General features: G+C 44.2%; 1 protein-coding gene across 1 annotated transcript in view; it reads right to left on the reverse strand.

Moving 5' to 3' along the window:
• The window catches only part of LOC145339478 (NACHT, LRR and PYD domains-containing protein 3-like), a gene marked incomplete at its 3' end in the record, with an annotated part of 34,860 nt that extends 21,458 nt beyond the window's left edge, over positions 1-13,402 (reverse strand). Inside the window, 1 exon segment of the mRNA XM_080183946.1 lies at positions 13,210-13,402. Within this exon segment, the coding sequence (XP_080040072.1) occupies positions 13,210-13,402 (193 nt within the window).
• Between the last annotated feature and the right edge of the window lie 5,011 nt (positions 13,403-18,413).

Genomic DNA, 18,413 nt, shown 5'->3' on the forward strand with positions numbered 1-18,413 from the left:
CAGTCATTCAGTCTCACTCAGTCTGTCAGTCATTCAGTCTCACTCAGTCTGTCAGTCATTCAGTCTCACTCAGTCTGTCAGTCATTCAGTCTCACTCAGTCTGTCAGTCATTCAGTCTCACTCAGTCTGTCCGTCATTCAGTCTCACTCAGTCTGTCAGTCATTCAGCCTCACTCAGTCTGTCAGTCATTCAGCCTCACAAACTTGCTTGGTCATTTGTTCATCTGTTTATCAGTCACAAGCCACATTAACACTGCAATGAAGTCACTATGAAATTCCCCTAGCCGCCAGATCCAGTGCCTGTTTGGGTCAATGTATCTAACCAGCAGGTCTCTCAGAATGTGGGAGGGAGCGGAGTATTCAGAGGAAACCCAGACAGACATGGGGAGTACGTGTAAACTTCACACACACAATGGCACAAGCTGGGATTCGAACCCGGCTCCGTGGCTCTGTAATACAGCAGTACTAACCACTTTGCCGCTGTCCCACCGAGTAAGCTTCACTCGGCCGAATGGTCACTCTGCATTACTGACTCCGATATTCACTCAGACTCACACACTCACTCAGTCAGTCGGAGCCTTTCCCCACTCAGTTCACCTTAATCACTCAGTCAGTCAGTCCATCTTGTTTGCTCCATTGGTCATTTAGAACATAGAACATTACAGCGCAGAACAGGCCCTTCGGCCCACAATGTTGCGCCGACCAGTTAAAAAACAATGACCCTCTAACCTAAACCAATCCCTTTTCGTCCATAAACCTATCCACGGATCTCTTAAACGCCCCCAAACTAGGCGCATTTACAACTGCAGCAGGCAGGGCATTCCAATCCCTCACCACCCTCTGGGTAAAGAACCTACCCCTGACATCCGTCCTATAACTACCCCCCCTTAATTTAAAGCCATGGCCCCTCGTTGTCCTCTCCCACGTGGTCAATCGGTCTCGGTCGGTCATTCTGGTTTAATCAGTCAGTCGGTCGGCCTCGATCTGTCGGACGGTCAGTCAGTCTCAGTCACACAGTCAGTCAGTCTTGTTCCATCAGTCAGTCGGACTCCCTTGTGAATCCAGCCGTCCTTGCTCATGCAGTGAGTCACCGTGACTCGCTCAGTCAGCCGATATTGCTCATTCAGTCAGTAAGTTGGCCTTGCTTGCTGGGTCAGTCAGTTCACTTCGCTCAGGTTGGTGGCCATTCCATCTCCGTTATTTGGTTGGTTTCTCAGTATTGTTTGTTGTGTTAATTAGTCAGCCTCACTCTCTCAGTTGGTCAGTGGGCCTCACACACTCAATCAGTCAGTCGGCTTGGCCCACTCCATCAGCCAATCGCCTCATTTGCTGGCCGGTCAGTCGGCATCCCTCACTCAGTATGTCCCTTACCCTCAATTACTGAGTGTGCCACTCAGTCAGGCCATCTTGGTCAGTCAGCCTCCCTCGCTGGTCAGTTGATGACTCGGGCTCACTCACTTCCTCGGTTAGATAAGAATACAAGAAGATAAGACCTTGGAGCAGGAGTGGGCCAGTTTGTCCCTCCAGTCTGTTCCGTCAGATTGTGGCTGATCTTTTTGGTGGACTGACCCGCCCACTCACCATAACCCTTATTCCCTTTACTGTTCAGAAATGTATCTATCCTTGCCTTAATAACATTGAATGAGGCAGCATTAACTGCTTCACTGGGCAGAGAATTCCACAGATTCTCCACTCTTTGTGTGAAAAATTCCTCCGCATCTCAGTCCTAAATTGGCTTCCCCTTATTTTGAGGCCATCCCCCGAGTTATAATTTCACCCACCAGTGGAACCAACTGCAACACTTCTATCTTATCCATTCCTTTCATAAACTTCCATGTTTCTGTAAGTTCTCCTCTCATTCCTCAGAAATGCAGCAAGTATAGCCCCAGTCTACTCAGCCTCTCCTCATGAGCCTACCCTCTTCACTCTAGAATCAACCGAGTGAATCCCTTCTGCCCCTCCTCCTCCCCCCTCAAGTCTATCTTTTTTTTGTAAACAATGGCATCAAACCTGCTGTTTTCTAATCTGTGGGAACCACCCCAGAGTCCAGTGAATTTTGGTAAATTGCCACTAGTATATTTGCTATTTCTCCCGCCATCTCTTTCAGTATCCTGTGATGTATTCCATCAGCACCAGGAGACTTGTCTAACTTTAGCCTGATTAACTTGCCCGACATTACCCCTTTCGTGTCAATGATTGTTTCCCAGTCCTCACCTGTCTTCCTGGCATCATTTTTTTCACATGCTATTTGTGTATTCCACTGTGGAGACAGAAACAAAATACTTGTTCAATGACTCAGCCATTTTCACATTTCCAGTTATTCCATTCCCCTTCTTCATCTTTAGTCCAACATTCAGTCCAACACCCAACTTTATTTTTAAATAAGCAGAAGCAAAACCAAAAGGAATATTGCCCGAGAAGAATGAATAAAGAGTTTGGTGTGAACATGGCCACAAGCAAATGTTAACATTCAGTAGATATAACCAGCCGTTTAAGGGGCGTTTAAGAGGTCTGTGGACAGGTTTATGGACGAAAAGGGATTGGTTTAGGTTAGTGGGTCATTGTTGTTGTTTTTTTTTAACTGGTCGGCGCAACATCGTGGGCCGAAGGGCCTGTTCTGCGCTGTAATGTTCTATGTTCTATGTTCTATGTTTTTCTTCTGAATCCATTCAGTAATGATTGGTTCAACAACTTTCTATATTGCTGTACTGCCATTTATCCCACCCTCAATGGCACTTACTGGATATTTTTGGGAACAAGGAATATCCATAGCTACCGATTGGGTGGAAAGGATTGTGTTTCCTTCGAAATGTACTCCCATATATGTATCATTCTTATCGGCTTATTTTGGGAGAGATCGAAGTGTCCTTGTGAGAAGACACCAATTTGTTGGTATTATGATCCCCCCGTTTGTGTTTGAAAGAATATTAACTGATGTTGAAGCTGTTAAGTCTGTTTTGAAACAGGTTCTCAATGACACTGCGGCAGCTCTCATTGAGTGGAGTCATGAGATGGTTACAATGCGAACTGTTGAGCTACAGAATTAAACGACACTAGTCTCCATTTTTGCAGCTAATATTTGACCTTCTGCTTTCAGTGGAATGAAGTGTTGCTCACACATAACCAACACTTCAGAAAAGAGAACGGATTGGTCACCCACCAGTTGAAAAACTGCAATGGCAAACATAACTTTCCCTGTGGAACTGGCCAACTGGCTGGATGGGTTATCTGGGCCAAACCTTGTTCAAGGGCTGGGGTTTTTTCTTCATTACTATCTTAATGTTCATTGTGATTGTACAACTTTTCAATGCTGCTGTTATTTAGCAGCAAAATCCACAGCAGGTGCAGCAGCAGAAGCATCGATCCAGGTGAGCAAGGAACTGTCCTTATTACCAAGCGTTCCTCCAGAATATAAGAATATGTATTGACAGACATCTATCTACACAACATGAAATAATCGTGTTTTTTCTTGGTATTTTAGTATTAATGGGGATAATATTTTAAATAGTGATATACAGCTTGTATAACATTGGCAATGACTATTAAGTTTAAGGACCAATCGCTTCTTCAGTTTTGGGTCATTTTATTTACTGGCCTAGTATTGGCCAATGGTCAGATCGGGGATGGATGTGGGGCTCCTCACAGGTTAACACGAGTTTTAAACATTCGATATTAAGGCACTGATAGAATAACCAGCAAAGTGTGAAATGGTTCTCAAAAAGAGAAAGAATACAATCGAACAAGAGAGCAGTTTACACGCACGGAAATACAGCGAGAAATTTAAACAAGTAATTGTGATTTAAAACATTTACGCTGATATTTCAAATTTATTTGAAACATTGATTAAAGATCAGAGAACAACAAACAGAGAAAATTACAGCACTGTTTAAGGAGTCTGACTCTGTTTAATATTCGACAAAGTCTAGCCAGGCATTGCATTAGCAAATTTATGAAACACTCTTTCACAAAATGTTTGGTAAAATATTTAATTGTTCTGGGCACAGGAATGGATTCCAGAGCAACTTATACTTTAACTGCAGGTTTAATGGATTTATGGTGATCAAAGTTCTTCAGGTTAAGGTGCAAAACTGGACATCAGGATTCTGACCACAAATCTTTCAGAACATTGTTGAGTGGCAGCCTGTGTGTGTCCTGCAGGGGCGCCACTGAGCTGTAGGATCCTATCCTGGCCTATCAGTAATGTCAGGTCCTTAAAGCACGGGAATGTTTGTCAGACATTGTGGCAACTGATAGCGGGTCATTTCCGGGATAGAGGAAAATAATTAACAGACAGGGAAACAGCTCGAAATTAACACGTTGTTGTATAACACAAAGGGTCAGAATGGGATGATTCTGCTAATATCCTGAGATCAGTGAGCACAGTTTAGTTCTCCATACGTATTGATTCAATCAGAACGACATCAATGTGCACATTTCCCGATCCTTCTCCCTTATTTAGTCTAATGGAAAAAAACACAGGGTGCAGCTTTTAGGAAAGGCTGAAATTACTCTGTCCCACTCTGATATCAAGGCCGTTCATTTAGACAGCAGGAAGCACATTGTGTAGAGTTATCGTCTCCACGTGGTTCGGGTAGACCACACATGGATCACTGAGCTAATTGTGGATCCCCAGACTTGTCATATGGACAGCAGTGTCATCACTGTACAGTTGTGGTCTGCAACTCCATCACTCCAGGATCAGTCGGTGCTGTATACCCCGTTATTGTATCAGTAACCCCCCTTTCAGGCAAACCATGAGAGCACTTTGTGCAGATCCTGTATCTATAACCATCTTTGAGACCACACCTGGAATATTAAGTACTGCTCATTTCCCCATTTCCCTGTTCTTGAAAACAGTTGGAGCACTGTGCACACTTCTGAAATCCAAATCCCTCATGTAGACACTGATGGGTTCATTGTGCACAAACCCGCCTTCCATCACCCTCAGTTGCACATATCCTGAAGCACTCTCCTTTGGTTCCATATCTCACTGTTATACAACAGCATTCTGCACAGCTGTCCCCTCAATATCGGATATCACTGGTAGGGCGCTGATACTAAATATCACCAACAATATTGTTTGCTGTGTACATCGTATCGGTATCCCTAACTCTCATTTAGACAATGCTTGGAGATGTTTGTTCCATTTGCCTCATTTGGACCACGATTGGAGCACAGCCCAACTTTTGTATTCATATCTGTCATTTAGGGAACTCTGTGATAATGGTGCACAATCCAGACAGATTTAATCCTCTATTTGGCCACACTGCAATCACTGTGCACAGCCCTGATCTCCATATTATTAATTGAAACCACATATGGAGATCTGCACAGTTTTGTTTTTAATCCATAGTCTTTAATACCGCAGCACTGGGGACTTTACTATGGACACATTTGTAACATCAATATCCATCATTAGCACAGAACTGGAGACACTGTCGAGTTTTGGTCCTAAATCACTCATTTAGCCTCCAGTTTGAACACTGTGCCCAGCAGTGCTCTCCATGGTTCTCATTGATGGGAAAGGACTTTGCACAGCCATATTTCCCATTTCACCTGGGATCAAATGTGGACCCCACAGATTCCTGAAAGTTATCATTTTTCTGTTTCCCAGAATGCCTCAAGGAATGGAGCACCTGGAGAACTGAATCCTGCTCAGGAAATGAATGGATCCGGGAATATTGCTGCTTCTTTCGGCAGTGCCACAGACTTCAAACCATTATCTCCAGAGAATATGTTCCCCACTGTGAGATCGATCCATTAAACCAACTGAAGACAGTCACAGTTCCATGTTTCAGGATCTATTGCAGTGGGTGATTAAATAGCCTCTGACCCACTGTTTTCTGAATCATGTGAACAGAAGTAGCTGCGTTCATGACTGTCCCCCCTGACTCTATCTGATTGTTCTCTGGGGTCAGTGTCTCAGCATATTGACTGAGAGGGAGGGGAATTTAACATGACAACTTTAATATCCGGTCTCGCCAATTTACTTATTCTCACACAATGTACAATGGGACATTTTCCCAGTCACGGACACTACGATCCACACCTTTTCTCGCACTGGCAGGACTGACCCACTGGCAACCAGGGAACAGTGATGGACATTCAGGAGTTGCTCTCACAGGTAATATACAACATGGGCACATGGCACCCGGTCAGGGATGGCCTGTGATATTTCCTGATGATTCACACCTCACATTCTCCCCAGCTGATTAATCAGTACAAATTAATGTTGCCCATTGCAGTCAGTGTGGATTTGATGGGACGGAGGGCCTTTACTGCACTGTGTGAGTCTATGATGCAGTGAGTTATATTAACCTGGAATTCGCTGCCTATAATGATGCTGGAAGGTGAGATGATCAAAGACTTTAAAAAAGGGCATGGGGTCTTCACTTGACAAAGCTAAAATTCTCCCAGAGCGGCAGGCACACAGCAGGAGGAATGAGGCTGAGCGGATGATTCTACAGAGAGCTGGCATTGCCCCCACGTCTCGAATATCCACCTTCTGTTGCAGAATAACTGAATCATAAGATAAGCACAGCAAATGTCCTTTTTTTTATCAGGCATTGCAATTACAATGAGCTCTGATGACAATCTCCCAGTTTCAAGTCACCATTTCTGGAACCATCTTTTCATTACAGAAAGAATGAGTGAATTATATTGAGATTGTTCTAATGTGGCATTTAGATTTACACCCACATCTCCAGACCATTTACTGATGTCTCTGGATTATCGGCACAGTGACATAGAACATAGAACATTACAGCGCGGAACAGGCCCTTCGGCCCACGATGTTGCGCCGACCAGTCTTATTTTTGAAAAAAAACATTGACCCACTAATCTAAACCAAACATTACAATGATACTATTGCTGTTGAATGGGAAAACCATTCATGGGAAATATAAAACCAGGAGCACAGGATACAGTGCAGTTATAGTCTCCCTGAATTGGCCTCTATATCACTCCAGACACTAAACAAAGTTTTTTTTTGACATTTAATTCTTTTCGGAAACAGCCCAGTGAGCCTTTCAGTTCACAGAAAACTAGCGACAAGCTACAGATGTGTGTCTCACCAGTGAAACAGATCAAATAAATATAAAATACCCATTGAAGATCTGGAAAAAGTAATGATACACAAATGCAGGAAATAATGGGATTATGGAGTGATATCTCCACAGTGTAGGATGATCTCTATCCCAGCGACGGAAGGAAATAGATGAATAATTACAGATGTCTGTACTATAAACAAACAAATATCTCTGAATCTTTATAATAGGTGTTCTGCAAACAAGAATCAATTCTAGAGGAATTGGTATTTTTAATGCAGTGTTTGGTAGATTTATCATAGCCAAGTGAAATATGGTTAAGGGGGAACAATCTGGCTGATTGTATTCAGGTCATTTTTTTACACAACCTTGTTGAATGTTGGCCTGTTGTCTTCACATTCAGTCAATATGAGGCTGGATCTGATCCATCACTCTCAGATCCTCATACCATGTTCACGGCCATCAGACAGGATGGCAACTGGTGGCTGGCCAGTTCCGTGATGCAGGTAAATATATAACAGCTCAAAACCAGCAAAACATGTTGCAACACAAATGGCAAGAATGGAATTGTTGTATTCACGTGGAATGCAGTCTGACCCCCAAAACTGCGACCCAATATTCAGGCACCTTCCACATCTCATTATTACAAGTTCTTAGGACGTGAAAGCCACTTACAAGGCCAACTTTGATGAGCCGTTGCTATATGTCTTTGAAGAATTGTTAATCCCCTGCCTTTCCATATGGCAGTAATCTATTTGGAGCACCCACACATTGCGTAGTTACAGCGGGAAAAATGTGTCGGGGCAAGAGGGCACTGCAAGAGGAAATTATTTGAATAAAAACACTGTTCAGGAATACAGAGAAAAAAAACACACAAGCCAAAAACACTGAGCCAAAAATCCAATTTTCACGGCTATAGTTGCAAAAGGCAGAATGGACTCCATTAACGCTGCAACAGATATCTGATCAGTCATTCTGTGATTCCATGATGTTCAATGGGCTTTAGATCCAATGTAGAAATGGTAAAGATTTGTATTACTATCATGCTGTTGCCATCAAATCGATGATTGGAAGGTCCCTACATCCAATGAAATACCCTTGACTTGTAGTCAATATTGTAGCATAGGTAGAACATAAGAACATAAGAAATAGGAGCAGGAGTGGGCCATCTAGCCCTTCGAGCCTGCCCCGCCATTCAATAAGATCATGGCTGATCTGTCGTGGCTCAGTTCCACATTCCCGCCCTCTCCCCATAACCCTTAATCCCCTCTCTTATCAAAAACCCAGCAACCCGTGTCTTAAAAATATTTAGCGAGGCAGCCTCCACCACCTCAACGGGCAGAGAATTCCAGAGATTCACCACCCTTTGAGTGAAGAAGTTCCTTCTCAACTCTGTTCTAAACTGCCCCCCCTTTATCTTGAGGCTGTGCCCCCTAGTCCTACTGTCCTTTCTGAGCGGGAAGAGTCTCTCCATCTCTATCCTATCCATCCCATTCATCATCTTATACGTCTCAATGAGATCCCCCCTCATTCTTCTAAACTCTAACGAGTACAAGCCTAGTTTATTCAGCCTCTCCTCATAGCTCAACCCCCTCAACTCCGGCATCAGCCTAGTAAACCTCCTCTGCACTCCCTCCAAGGCCAAAACATCCTTGCATAAGTACGGTGCCCAAAACTGCACACAGTACTCCAGCTGTGGCCTCACCAATGCCCTATACAGCTGCAGCAAGACCTCCCTACTTTTATATTCAATCCCCCTCGCTATGAAGACCCGCATCCCATTCACCTTCCTGACCACCTGCTGCACCTGCAAGCTGGGTTTTTGCGACTCATGCACAATGACCCCGAGGTCCCTCTGCACCATCGCCTGCTGCAGTTTTTCGCCACGTAAGTAATAATCCTTCCTACCATTATTCCTACCAAAGTGGACCACCTCACACTTGCCAACATTAAATTCCATTTGCCATTTCCTGGCCCATTCGCCCAGCCTATCTAGATCCTTCTGCAGACTTTCCACACCCTCCGCACAATTTGCCTTTCCACCAATCTTGGTGTCATCAGCAAATTTCGACACCCTACACTCGGTTCCCTCCTCCAGATCATCTATATAAATGGTAAATAGCTGAGGCCCCAGCACCGACCCCTGAGGCACTCCACTAGTCACCATCCGCCAATCCGAACAGCACCCATTGACCCCCAGTCTCTGCCTCCTATTTGACAACCAATCCTCTATCCACGCTAACACCCTACCCCCAACTCCATGTCCCCTGACCTTCTGCAATAACCTCCTGTGAGGTACCTTGTCAAACGCCTTCTGAAAATCTAGAAAGACCACATCCACCGGCTCTCCTCTATCCACCGCCCTCGACACATCCTCATAGAACTCCAATAAATTTGTCAGACACGACTTCCCTTTAACGAAACTGTGCTGCGTCTGCTCTATCAAGCAATTCCTCTCAAGATGCCTCGCTATTTCCTCCTTGATGATGGATTCTAACATTTTACCTACAACAGACGTTAAACTAACCGGCCTATAATTCCCTGCCTTTTGCCTGGCACCCTTCTTAAACAACGGCGTAACATTAGCCGTTTTCCAATCTTCCGGCACTTCCCCGGAATCCAGCGACGTCTGGAAAATAACCACCAAGGCATCCACTATCACCTCCGCCATTTCTTTCAGAACCCTCGGATGCATTCCATCCAGTCCTGGGGACTTGTCCACAATCAGCCCCTCCAGTCTGTCGAGCACCGCCTCTCTAGTAACAGTAATGTCATTAAGACCCTCCAGTCCTACCACCTTTCCATCTCTAACACCCGGCAAATTATTCACGTCCTCCTCCGTGAAGACAGAAACAAAAAAGTTATTCAGGACCTCAGCCATATCCCCATCCCCTACCACTAAGTCCCCCTTCTTATCCTCTAAGGGACCAACGTTCACCCTAGCCAGCCTCTTCCTTTTTATATATTTATAAAAACTCTTGCTATCCTTTTTTATATTAAGCGCAAGCCCAGCTTCATAGTTTATCCTACCCTTCCTTATCAACTTCTTTGTCAATCTTTGTTGACATTTAAACCTCTCCCAATCCTCTTCTCGCCCACTACTCTTAGCTCTTCTAAACGCCTCCACTTTTAATTTAACACTTTCCTTCACCTCCTTCGTTATCCACGGCTTATTACCTCTCCTCCTACGGTCCTTTTTAACCATCGGAATAAATTTCTGCTGAGCACCAAGAAAGATCTCCTTAAAGATCCTCCACTGCTCCTCAGCAGACCTACCTTCCAACACGCTCCCCCAGTCCACATTCGCCAATTCTTCTCTCATCCTACCGTACTCCCCTCTGTTCAAACAAAGGACACGCGTTCTAGTTTAATAATATCCTCTCTATAATAGGGTGACCAAGTGTGGCCTTACCAAAATATTGTATAACTTCAACAAGACGTCCCAACCCCAGTATTCAATGTTCTGATCAATGAAACCAAACATGCTGAATGCCTTCTTCACCACTCTGTCCACCTGTGACTCCACTTTCAAGGAGTTATGAACCTGTACCCCGGGATCTCTTTGTTCTGTAACTCTCCCCAGTGCCCTACCATTAACTGAATAAGTCCTGCCCTGGTTCAGTCTACCAAAATGTATCTACTGGCATCTGTCTAAATTAGACTCCATCTGTCATTTGTCATCCCACTGGCCCTGTTGATCTAGATCCCGTTCCAATCCGAGATAACTTCCTTCACTGTCCACTATGCCACCAATCTTTGTGTTATCTGCAAACTTACTAACCATGCATCCTATGTTCTCATCCAAATCATTAATGTAAATGGCAAATCACAGTGGGCCCAGCATGAATCCCTGAGGCACACCACTGGTCACAGACCTCCAGTTTGAAAAACAACCCTCCACAACCACTCTCTGGCTTCTGTCATCAAGTCAGTTTTTTATCCATTTAACTACATCACCCTGGATCCCGTGAGATTTAACCTTATGCAACAACCACAGCCAAGAGGAACCCACTCCAGCAGAATGATTGACAGCCAGTCTGGGTTCACTAGGGCACATGGTGATGAAGCAGTTTCTCGCTGTAGATTGGATAATCCCAGCCTGGAAGAGGTGGCAAGGGCAGCACCCTCTGTCCCCAAGGGCAGTGCCCTCTGTTCCTAAGGGTAGCACCCTCTGTCCCTAAGGGCAGTGCCCTCTGCCCCCAAAGGCAACATTCGCATCATCCCACTTTCTCTTCCATTTGGGTAGCACCTCAAGCAGTTTCTTGTTATTTCTTCCATTGGCAGCATCTCCGGGTGCTCTTGGTGCTCCCGTTCCAGCACCTTTCCTCTTAATTATAGGGGAATGGGGCTCCCATAGCCCAGAATAAACATCCAACAACACTGTCAACACCCAGCTTCTGTACACTTATCACCATAACTCTGGGTGCTGTCTACCCGTCCTCCCTCTCAGGACAAGCTCCACAAGCCTCATAACCGGATCTTTCCTGGTGACTTTCTCTACCTGGTTAGGTGATAGTAGAACTTTATTTACTTGTCTGAAATACATTATCAAAATGCATTTGCAAATCGAGACAGGGGGCGCTCTTAATTGACAGGGGGCACTAAAAATTGCCACAAGTACTCCTGATGGACAGGGACACTCCTAAATGACAGGGTGCACTCCTAATTGAGTAGGGGGGTCTCCTGTACCCTACCTCAGTTTGGAGTACCCGTGTGAAGTGCCCTATCTTGATTTGGAATGTACCTTATCTGGACTTGGTGTACCCCTATCCAGATTGGGAGTCCCCTCCATCTCGATTTAGAGTGCCCCCATCTCAAATTGGAGTGCCCCAGTTCTGGATTTGGAGTGCCCCCATTAGGTGTGGTGGCTGTCTCAATTAGGAGTGTCCCTTTCCTCAATATGGATTGTCGATTTGGAGAATTCCCTATCACTAATAATGGAGCCTTCTATCTCGATTGGGGTGCCCCCCATTTGGATTTGCAGCAGGGACTATTACTGTTACGAGTGCCCACACCTCAACTAGGATGCCAATGTCAACTAGGAGTGCCCCGTCATTCAGGAGTGCCCCCTGTCATTTAGAAGTGACCCTCTGTCAAGTATGAGTGCCCCTGTAAATGATGCTGGAAGGTGAGATGATCAAAGACTTTAAAAAAGGGCATGGGGTCTTCACTTGACAAAGCTAAAATTCTCCCAGAGCGGCAGGCACACAGCAGGAGGAATGAGGCTGAGCGGATGATTCTACAGAGAGCTGGCATTGCCCCCACGTCTCGAATACCCACCTTCTGTTGCAGAATAACTGAATCATAAGATAAGCACAGCAAATGTCCTTTTTTTTATCGGGCATTGCAATTACAATGAGCTCTGATGACAATCTCCCAGTTTCGAGTCACCATTTCTGGACCCATCTTTTCATTACAGAAAGAATGAGTGAATTATATTGAGATTGTTCGAATGTGGCGTTTAGATTTACACCCACATCTCCAGACCATTTACTGATGTCTCTGGATTATCGGCACAGTGACATTACAATGATACTATTCTGTTGAATGGGAAAACCATTCATGGGAAATATAAAACCAGGAGCAGAGGATACAGTGCAGTTATAGTCTCCCTGAACTGGCCTCTATATCACTCCAGACACTAAACAAAGTTTTTTTTTTGACATTTAATTCTTCTCGGAAACAGCCCAGTGAGCCTTTCACAGAAAACTAGCGACAAGCTACAGATGTGTGTCTCACCAGTGAAACAGATCAAATTAACATAAAATACCCATTGAAGATCTGGAAAAAGTAATGATACACAAATGCAGGAAATAATGGGATTATGGAATGATATCTCCACAGTGTAGGATGATTTCTATCCCAGCGACGGAAGGAAATAGATGAATAATTACAGATGTCTGTACTATAAACAAACAAATATCTCTGAATCTTTATAATAGGTGTTCTGCAAACAAGAATCAATTCTAGAGGAATTGGTATTTTTAATGCAGCGTTTGGTAGATTTATCATAGCCAAGTGAAATATGGTTAAGGGGGAACAATCTGGCTGATTGTATTCAGGTCATTTTTTTACACAACCTTGTTGAATGTTGGCCTATGAATTGTCTTCATATTCAGTCAATATGAGGCTGGATCTGATCCATCACTCTCAGATCCTCATACCATGTTCACGGCCATCAGACAGGATGGCAACTGGTGGCCGGCCAGTTCCGTGATGCAGGTAAATATATAACAGCTCAAAACCAGCAAAACATGTTGCAACACAGATGGCAAGAATGGAATTGTTGTATTCACGTGGAATGCAGTCTGACCCCCAAAACTGTGACCCAATATTCAGGCACCTTCCACATCTCATTATTACAAGTTCTTAGGACGTGAAAGCCCCTTACAAGGCCAATTTTGATGAGCCGTTGCTATATGTCTTTGAAGAATTGTTCATCCCCTGCCTTTCCATATGGCAGTAATCTATTTGGAGCACCCACACATTGCGTAGTTAGAGCGGGAAAAATGTGTCGGGGCAAGAGGGCACTGCAAGAGGAAATTATTTGAATAAAAACACTATTCAGGAATACAGAGAAAAAAAAACACACAAGCCAAAAACACTGAGCCAAAAATCCAATTTTCACGGCTATAGTTGCAAAAGGCAGAATGGACTCCATTAACGCTGCAACAGATATCTGATCAGTCATTCTGTGATTCCATGATGTTCAATGGGCTTTAGATCCAATGTAGAAATGGTAAAGATTTGTATTACTATCGTGCTGTTACCATCAAATCGATGATTGGAAGGTCCCTACATCCAATGAAATACCCTTGATTTGGAGTCAATATCATAGCACAGGTAATGTGACAGACAAAGTGTGTGCCGAAATATCTTGCCAACAGCAAGTCCTGATGAGCTTTGTTAGTTTTGTGTGCCGTTTTCTGAGCCATTGGCCTCAGGGCGCAAAGGAATTGTTCCAAACTCTTCATCAATGGATGGAGCTGGAATATTTCAAAGGTTGCTGTTGGGAGATCAGGGCCATATCAAAGTTGTAGATAATTTATTTTTGATGCATCAATGATCTACACTGCGTTCTCTTAAAGGGTGGTGGAAACACATTCATTATTAAAAAAAATCAAAATATGAAAAGCATCAACAAATAGACAATGAAATTGTGTCAGGCCATTGGGGAGCTGCGTGGGGAGTGTGCGCCGTGGGTGGAGGATGTTTGGATACATTTGGATTGTGTTTTTCATGAAAATTTGGAAATACTGTTCTCCAATGACCTCTTGTCCTGCTGAAAGGAGTCAATTTAATCAAAGCACTTTGTTTCTATAAATCAGTTCTATTCCCTCAGGTTTTGCTTTGGTTATTAATCAAAGGCTTTCCTTGGAGAAATATTGAGTCAATGATTGGACTTATTATCGCTGTCAGTTACTGAGCTGACAATATAATACGCCCAAGTTCTAGCCAATCCGCAGAGGGGGTGTATGATCATTAACTAGATAATGCTTTCTGAAGTGATATAACTCCAGTCCACTTGCAAAGTAAGGTGACAAACTGAACCGAAGATGATGAAAACACTGCTCTTGATGCTTGGTGTCATGTCACTGGCCCACAGCAACATCCTGGATAAGAGAGGCGATTGGGCTAAAACTGGAGGTAAGTGCTGGAGCAAACTCTCCGTAGCATAGGTGTGTTATTCCATTCCAACATGCAAATATAATCGCATACCTCTGGTACTGCCTACTACAAGCTGTACAGCATCACTCGATAATATTATTGTCTTATCTCATCAACCGCTGCAATCCAAACCCAGCCCTTGGTTATCTGTATACACCACAATCCCAATGCACACCTGGCTCTGTAAAGATACACCTTCCAAATAGCTGCGGAAATGTCTTTACCCTCACCAAGTCCTGTTCACGCAGGGACTCCTTATCCACCGAGCTACCTTGGTTCGAGTCCATTTAATTATTTAGCATTCAAAGTCTCATGCTTGTTTTCAAATTAACCATGGCCTCGCCAATTCACTATCTCTGCAATCTTATTCAGTCTGTTCGCCAAGTTCTCTCAACTCCTCCAATTCGGGCCATTAGAGTCCAGCTCATACGAACCAAAGCATCATTTGCCGTGGCGTTAAAACCCCAGTGAAAAAGACCAATGAATTATTTCCCTAAAACCTCTTCAGCCTGTCCCCGTTTGATTTGTTCTGAAGTTATGTGATAAAGCAGGAGGCTTCTGGCCACCTGCCCTGGTATTTGCCAAGGTCGGGAATGAGTGAATTAATGTGACAATTCTCATCAAAAATCCCCGTGGTGAATTGTATTCGGTTTCAACACTAATTGTTTGTTTTGTGACTAAGATGTGGAAAATTCTTGTGGACTGGAAGTTGTGAAAGTTTTCCACTTGTGGTCTAGAGTTAAAATCTAGGTGCTATCGGAATCACAGTGCCGTGAAGGAATTAGGAGGAATGTCTTTGACCAGAGAGTGGTGAGAATATTCAATCTCCTACCCAAGAGGAGGCTTTCAGATGACTTTATGAATACATTTAAGGTGAATCTGGATAAGGACGTGAGTCAGAAATGTAATTTTATGTCACACTGTGTTCCTCAGTACTTCACCTTGAGTGTGATATTGACAGGTATAATGTGGGGATGTTTCAAAGATCGCCACCTTCACTCCACCCCTAGAATTATTGACCAAATCAATGCTCCTTGCTTGATTACAGGTGATGACTTCGGATGCACCTCCGTTGGTGGTTTTTGCTTCAAAGGTCACTGCGGATCGGGAATGATTGAGAAACCCGACCTTTGCCCCTGGGGCCACCATTGCTGCGTACATCAATGACATCCAATTACAAGATGCACCGAGCTGTGAGGCTGTCCGAGGCTACAGCACATTGTGACTCATGATTTCTCTGATCAGGCAGACTCCCTCACACCAGCTGTCTCAGTCCTGCCATGAAATAAATTTGCATTAATCACTGCTTCTTGTCTGTCTCTTATTTCTTATTTGAAGGTGTTGTGTCATCACATTGACTGGGTGGGAGGGAAGGCCACAAATGCCAATCATCCATTTCGTCCAACGTGGCATCAGTCACGGTATCAGGCTTTTCCACAAGTGTCCCATAATTGTCCATTAATATCATTGTGTAGGTCATGTCCCACTCTCAAAACAGATTTATAAGCTGTAGTAGTACATCTTCATGCAGTCAGAAAGTTCTAGCCGGAGGACATCCCAGTAGCCAGTCTCCATCATGTCTCATTGCATCAGGGCAACCAAAATCTCTGTAACCTCAGCAGCTCATCACCTCCTGTCATCCCTCATCTAATGACTCAATAATCTCCACAACAGGGAAAAGCACCGAAACTCGGACAAATATCAAAAATTACTCTGGAAAGGGGTTAGCAATGTCGATCATGTAGAATGAACGGGATCACCAATATTGAACGACCTGACTGAGCCTCAGGCGATATATTTGAATGACTGGGTATTTGCTGAGAGAAGCATGACAAGCGACTTGACATCCATTTCATAAATATAAGGATATAAGAACATAAGAATTAGGAGCAGGAGTAGGCGATCTGGCCCCTCGAACCTGCTCCGCCATTCAATAAGATCATGCCTGAACTTTCTGTGGACTCAGCTCCACTTACCCACCTGCTCACCATAACCAGTGATTTCCTTTACAAATTAATCTAAATTGCCTTAAAATCATTCAATACGTTAGTCTCAACTGCTTCACTGGGCTGGGAATTCCACAGGTTCACAATCCTTTGTGTGAAGAAGTTCCTCCTCAACTCAGTCCGAAATCAGCTTCTCTTATTTTATAGTCATGCCCCACGGTTCTAGTTTTACCCTCCAGTGGAAACAACTGTCCTGTTTCGATCTTATCGATTCCCTTCATAATCGTATATGTTTCTATAAAATCTCCCCTCATTCTTCTGAATTCCAGTGAGTATAGCCCCAGTCTACTCAGTCTCTCCTCATAAGCCAACCCTCTCAACTCCGGAATCAACTTACTGAATGTTATCTGTGTCCCTCCAGCGCCAGTATATCCTTCCTCAAGTCAGGAGACCAAAACTGTACACAGTAGTTCAGGTGTGGCCTCACCAGCACCTCATACGGCTGCAACATAACAGAACATAGAACACTACAGCACAAACAGACCCTTCGGCCCACAAGTTGTGCCTATCATATCCATACCTTCCAGGCCTATCTGTAACTCTCAATCCCATTAAATCTCATGTACTCATCCAGAAGTCTCTTAAAAAACCCCAGCGAGTTCACCTCCACCACCACCGACGGCAGCCGATTCCATTCACTCGCCACCCTCTGAGTGAAAAAGTTCCAGGTTCTAGTATTCCCGGGTATTTATCCTCTCCGGTCCTTATAGGTGGTGGTGCGATGGGGGTGCGTGGGGTGGGGAAGGTGGTGGTGGGGGGGTGGCTTTGGAACTTCCTTCAAAGAACAATACAGCACAGGAACAGAGCCTTCGACCCTCCAAGGCTGCACCGATCATATGTTCCGAACTAGACGATCCTTCTGTATCCCACTATTCCCAGTTTGTTCACGTGGCTATTGGGATAAGGCTGAAATGATCCTGACGTGTCCGCCTCAACCACCTTGCTTGGTAGTGCATTCCAGGCCCCCACCACCCTCTGTGTAGAAAACGTCCCCCACATATCTGTAATGAAGCTTGCCCCCCTTCCCTTGAAATTCTGGCCCTTTGTGTTTGTTATTTCCGACCTGGGAAAGAACTTCCAACTGTTCCGCCCTATCGATGTCCTTTTATAAGCTTCTATTATGTCGCCCCTCAATCTTTCCAGGAAGAACACACCTAATTTACTCAATCTCACCTCAGAGCTAAGACCCTCCATACCAGGCAACATCCTGGTAAACCTTTCCTTCCGAAGGAAACTTGGTGAGTTCCTGCAGTACAATTTGTAGATGACACACACTACTGCTACCGTGTCTCAGTCAGAGGGTAGCTTTTTTTTTTGCGAACCAGAAGTGACACTGATTTATTCTGCAGTCGTCTTGGACGATTTTGTAGAAAAGAATACAGGGATGATCTTACAAAGAGCGATGCCATTTCTTATCATAAAAAGCAGAGTGTATTGGAAAGAAAAGTACAGTTCCACGATACAGCTGGAGCAGTTTTTTTCTGAACAACAGATTATTTTTATATTCCGGAACTTTCGTCCACCGCACATCTGGATATTTATTGTGAATAACAGTGAGGAATGAAGGACAGCAATCTTCCTGTTCAGATTCTAATTGTGAAAAACGGAGTCAAATATAACACGGAGGCGTACGACTCGGAGTGACTGAGATATTAATGTGAAAACAAGAGCACAAAGATGTTCTCAGATAAAGC

This window comes from Carcharhinus amblyrhynchos, unplaced genomic scaffold (genome assembly GCF_965287045.1).
Source record: "Carcharhinus amblyrhynchos unplaced genomic scaffold, sCarAmb.v2.hapA scaffold_491, whole genome shotgun sequence".
In the NCBI taxonomy this organism is placed as follows: Eukaryota; Metazoa; Chordata; class Chondrichthyes; order Carcharhiniformes; family Carcharhinidae; genus Carcharhinus; species Carcharhinus amblyrhynchos.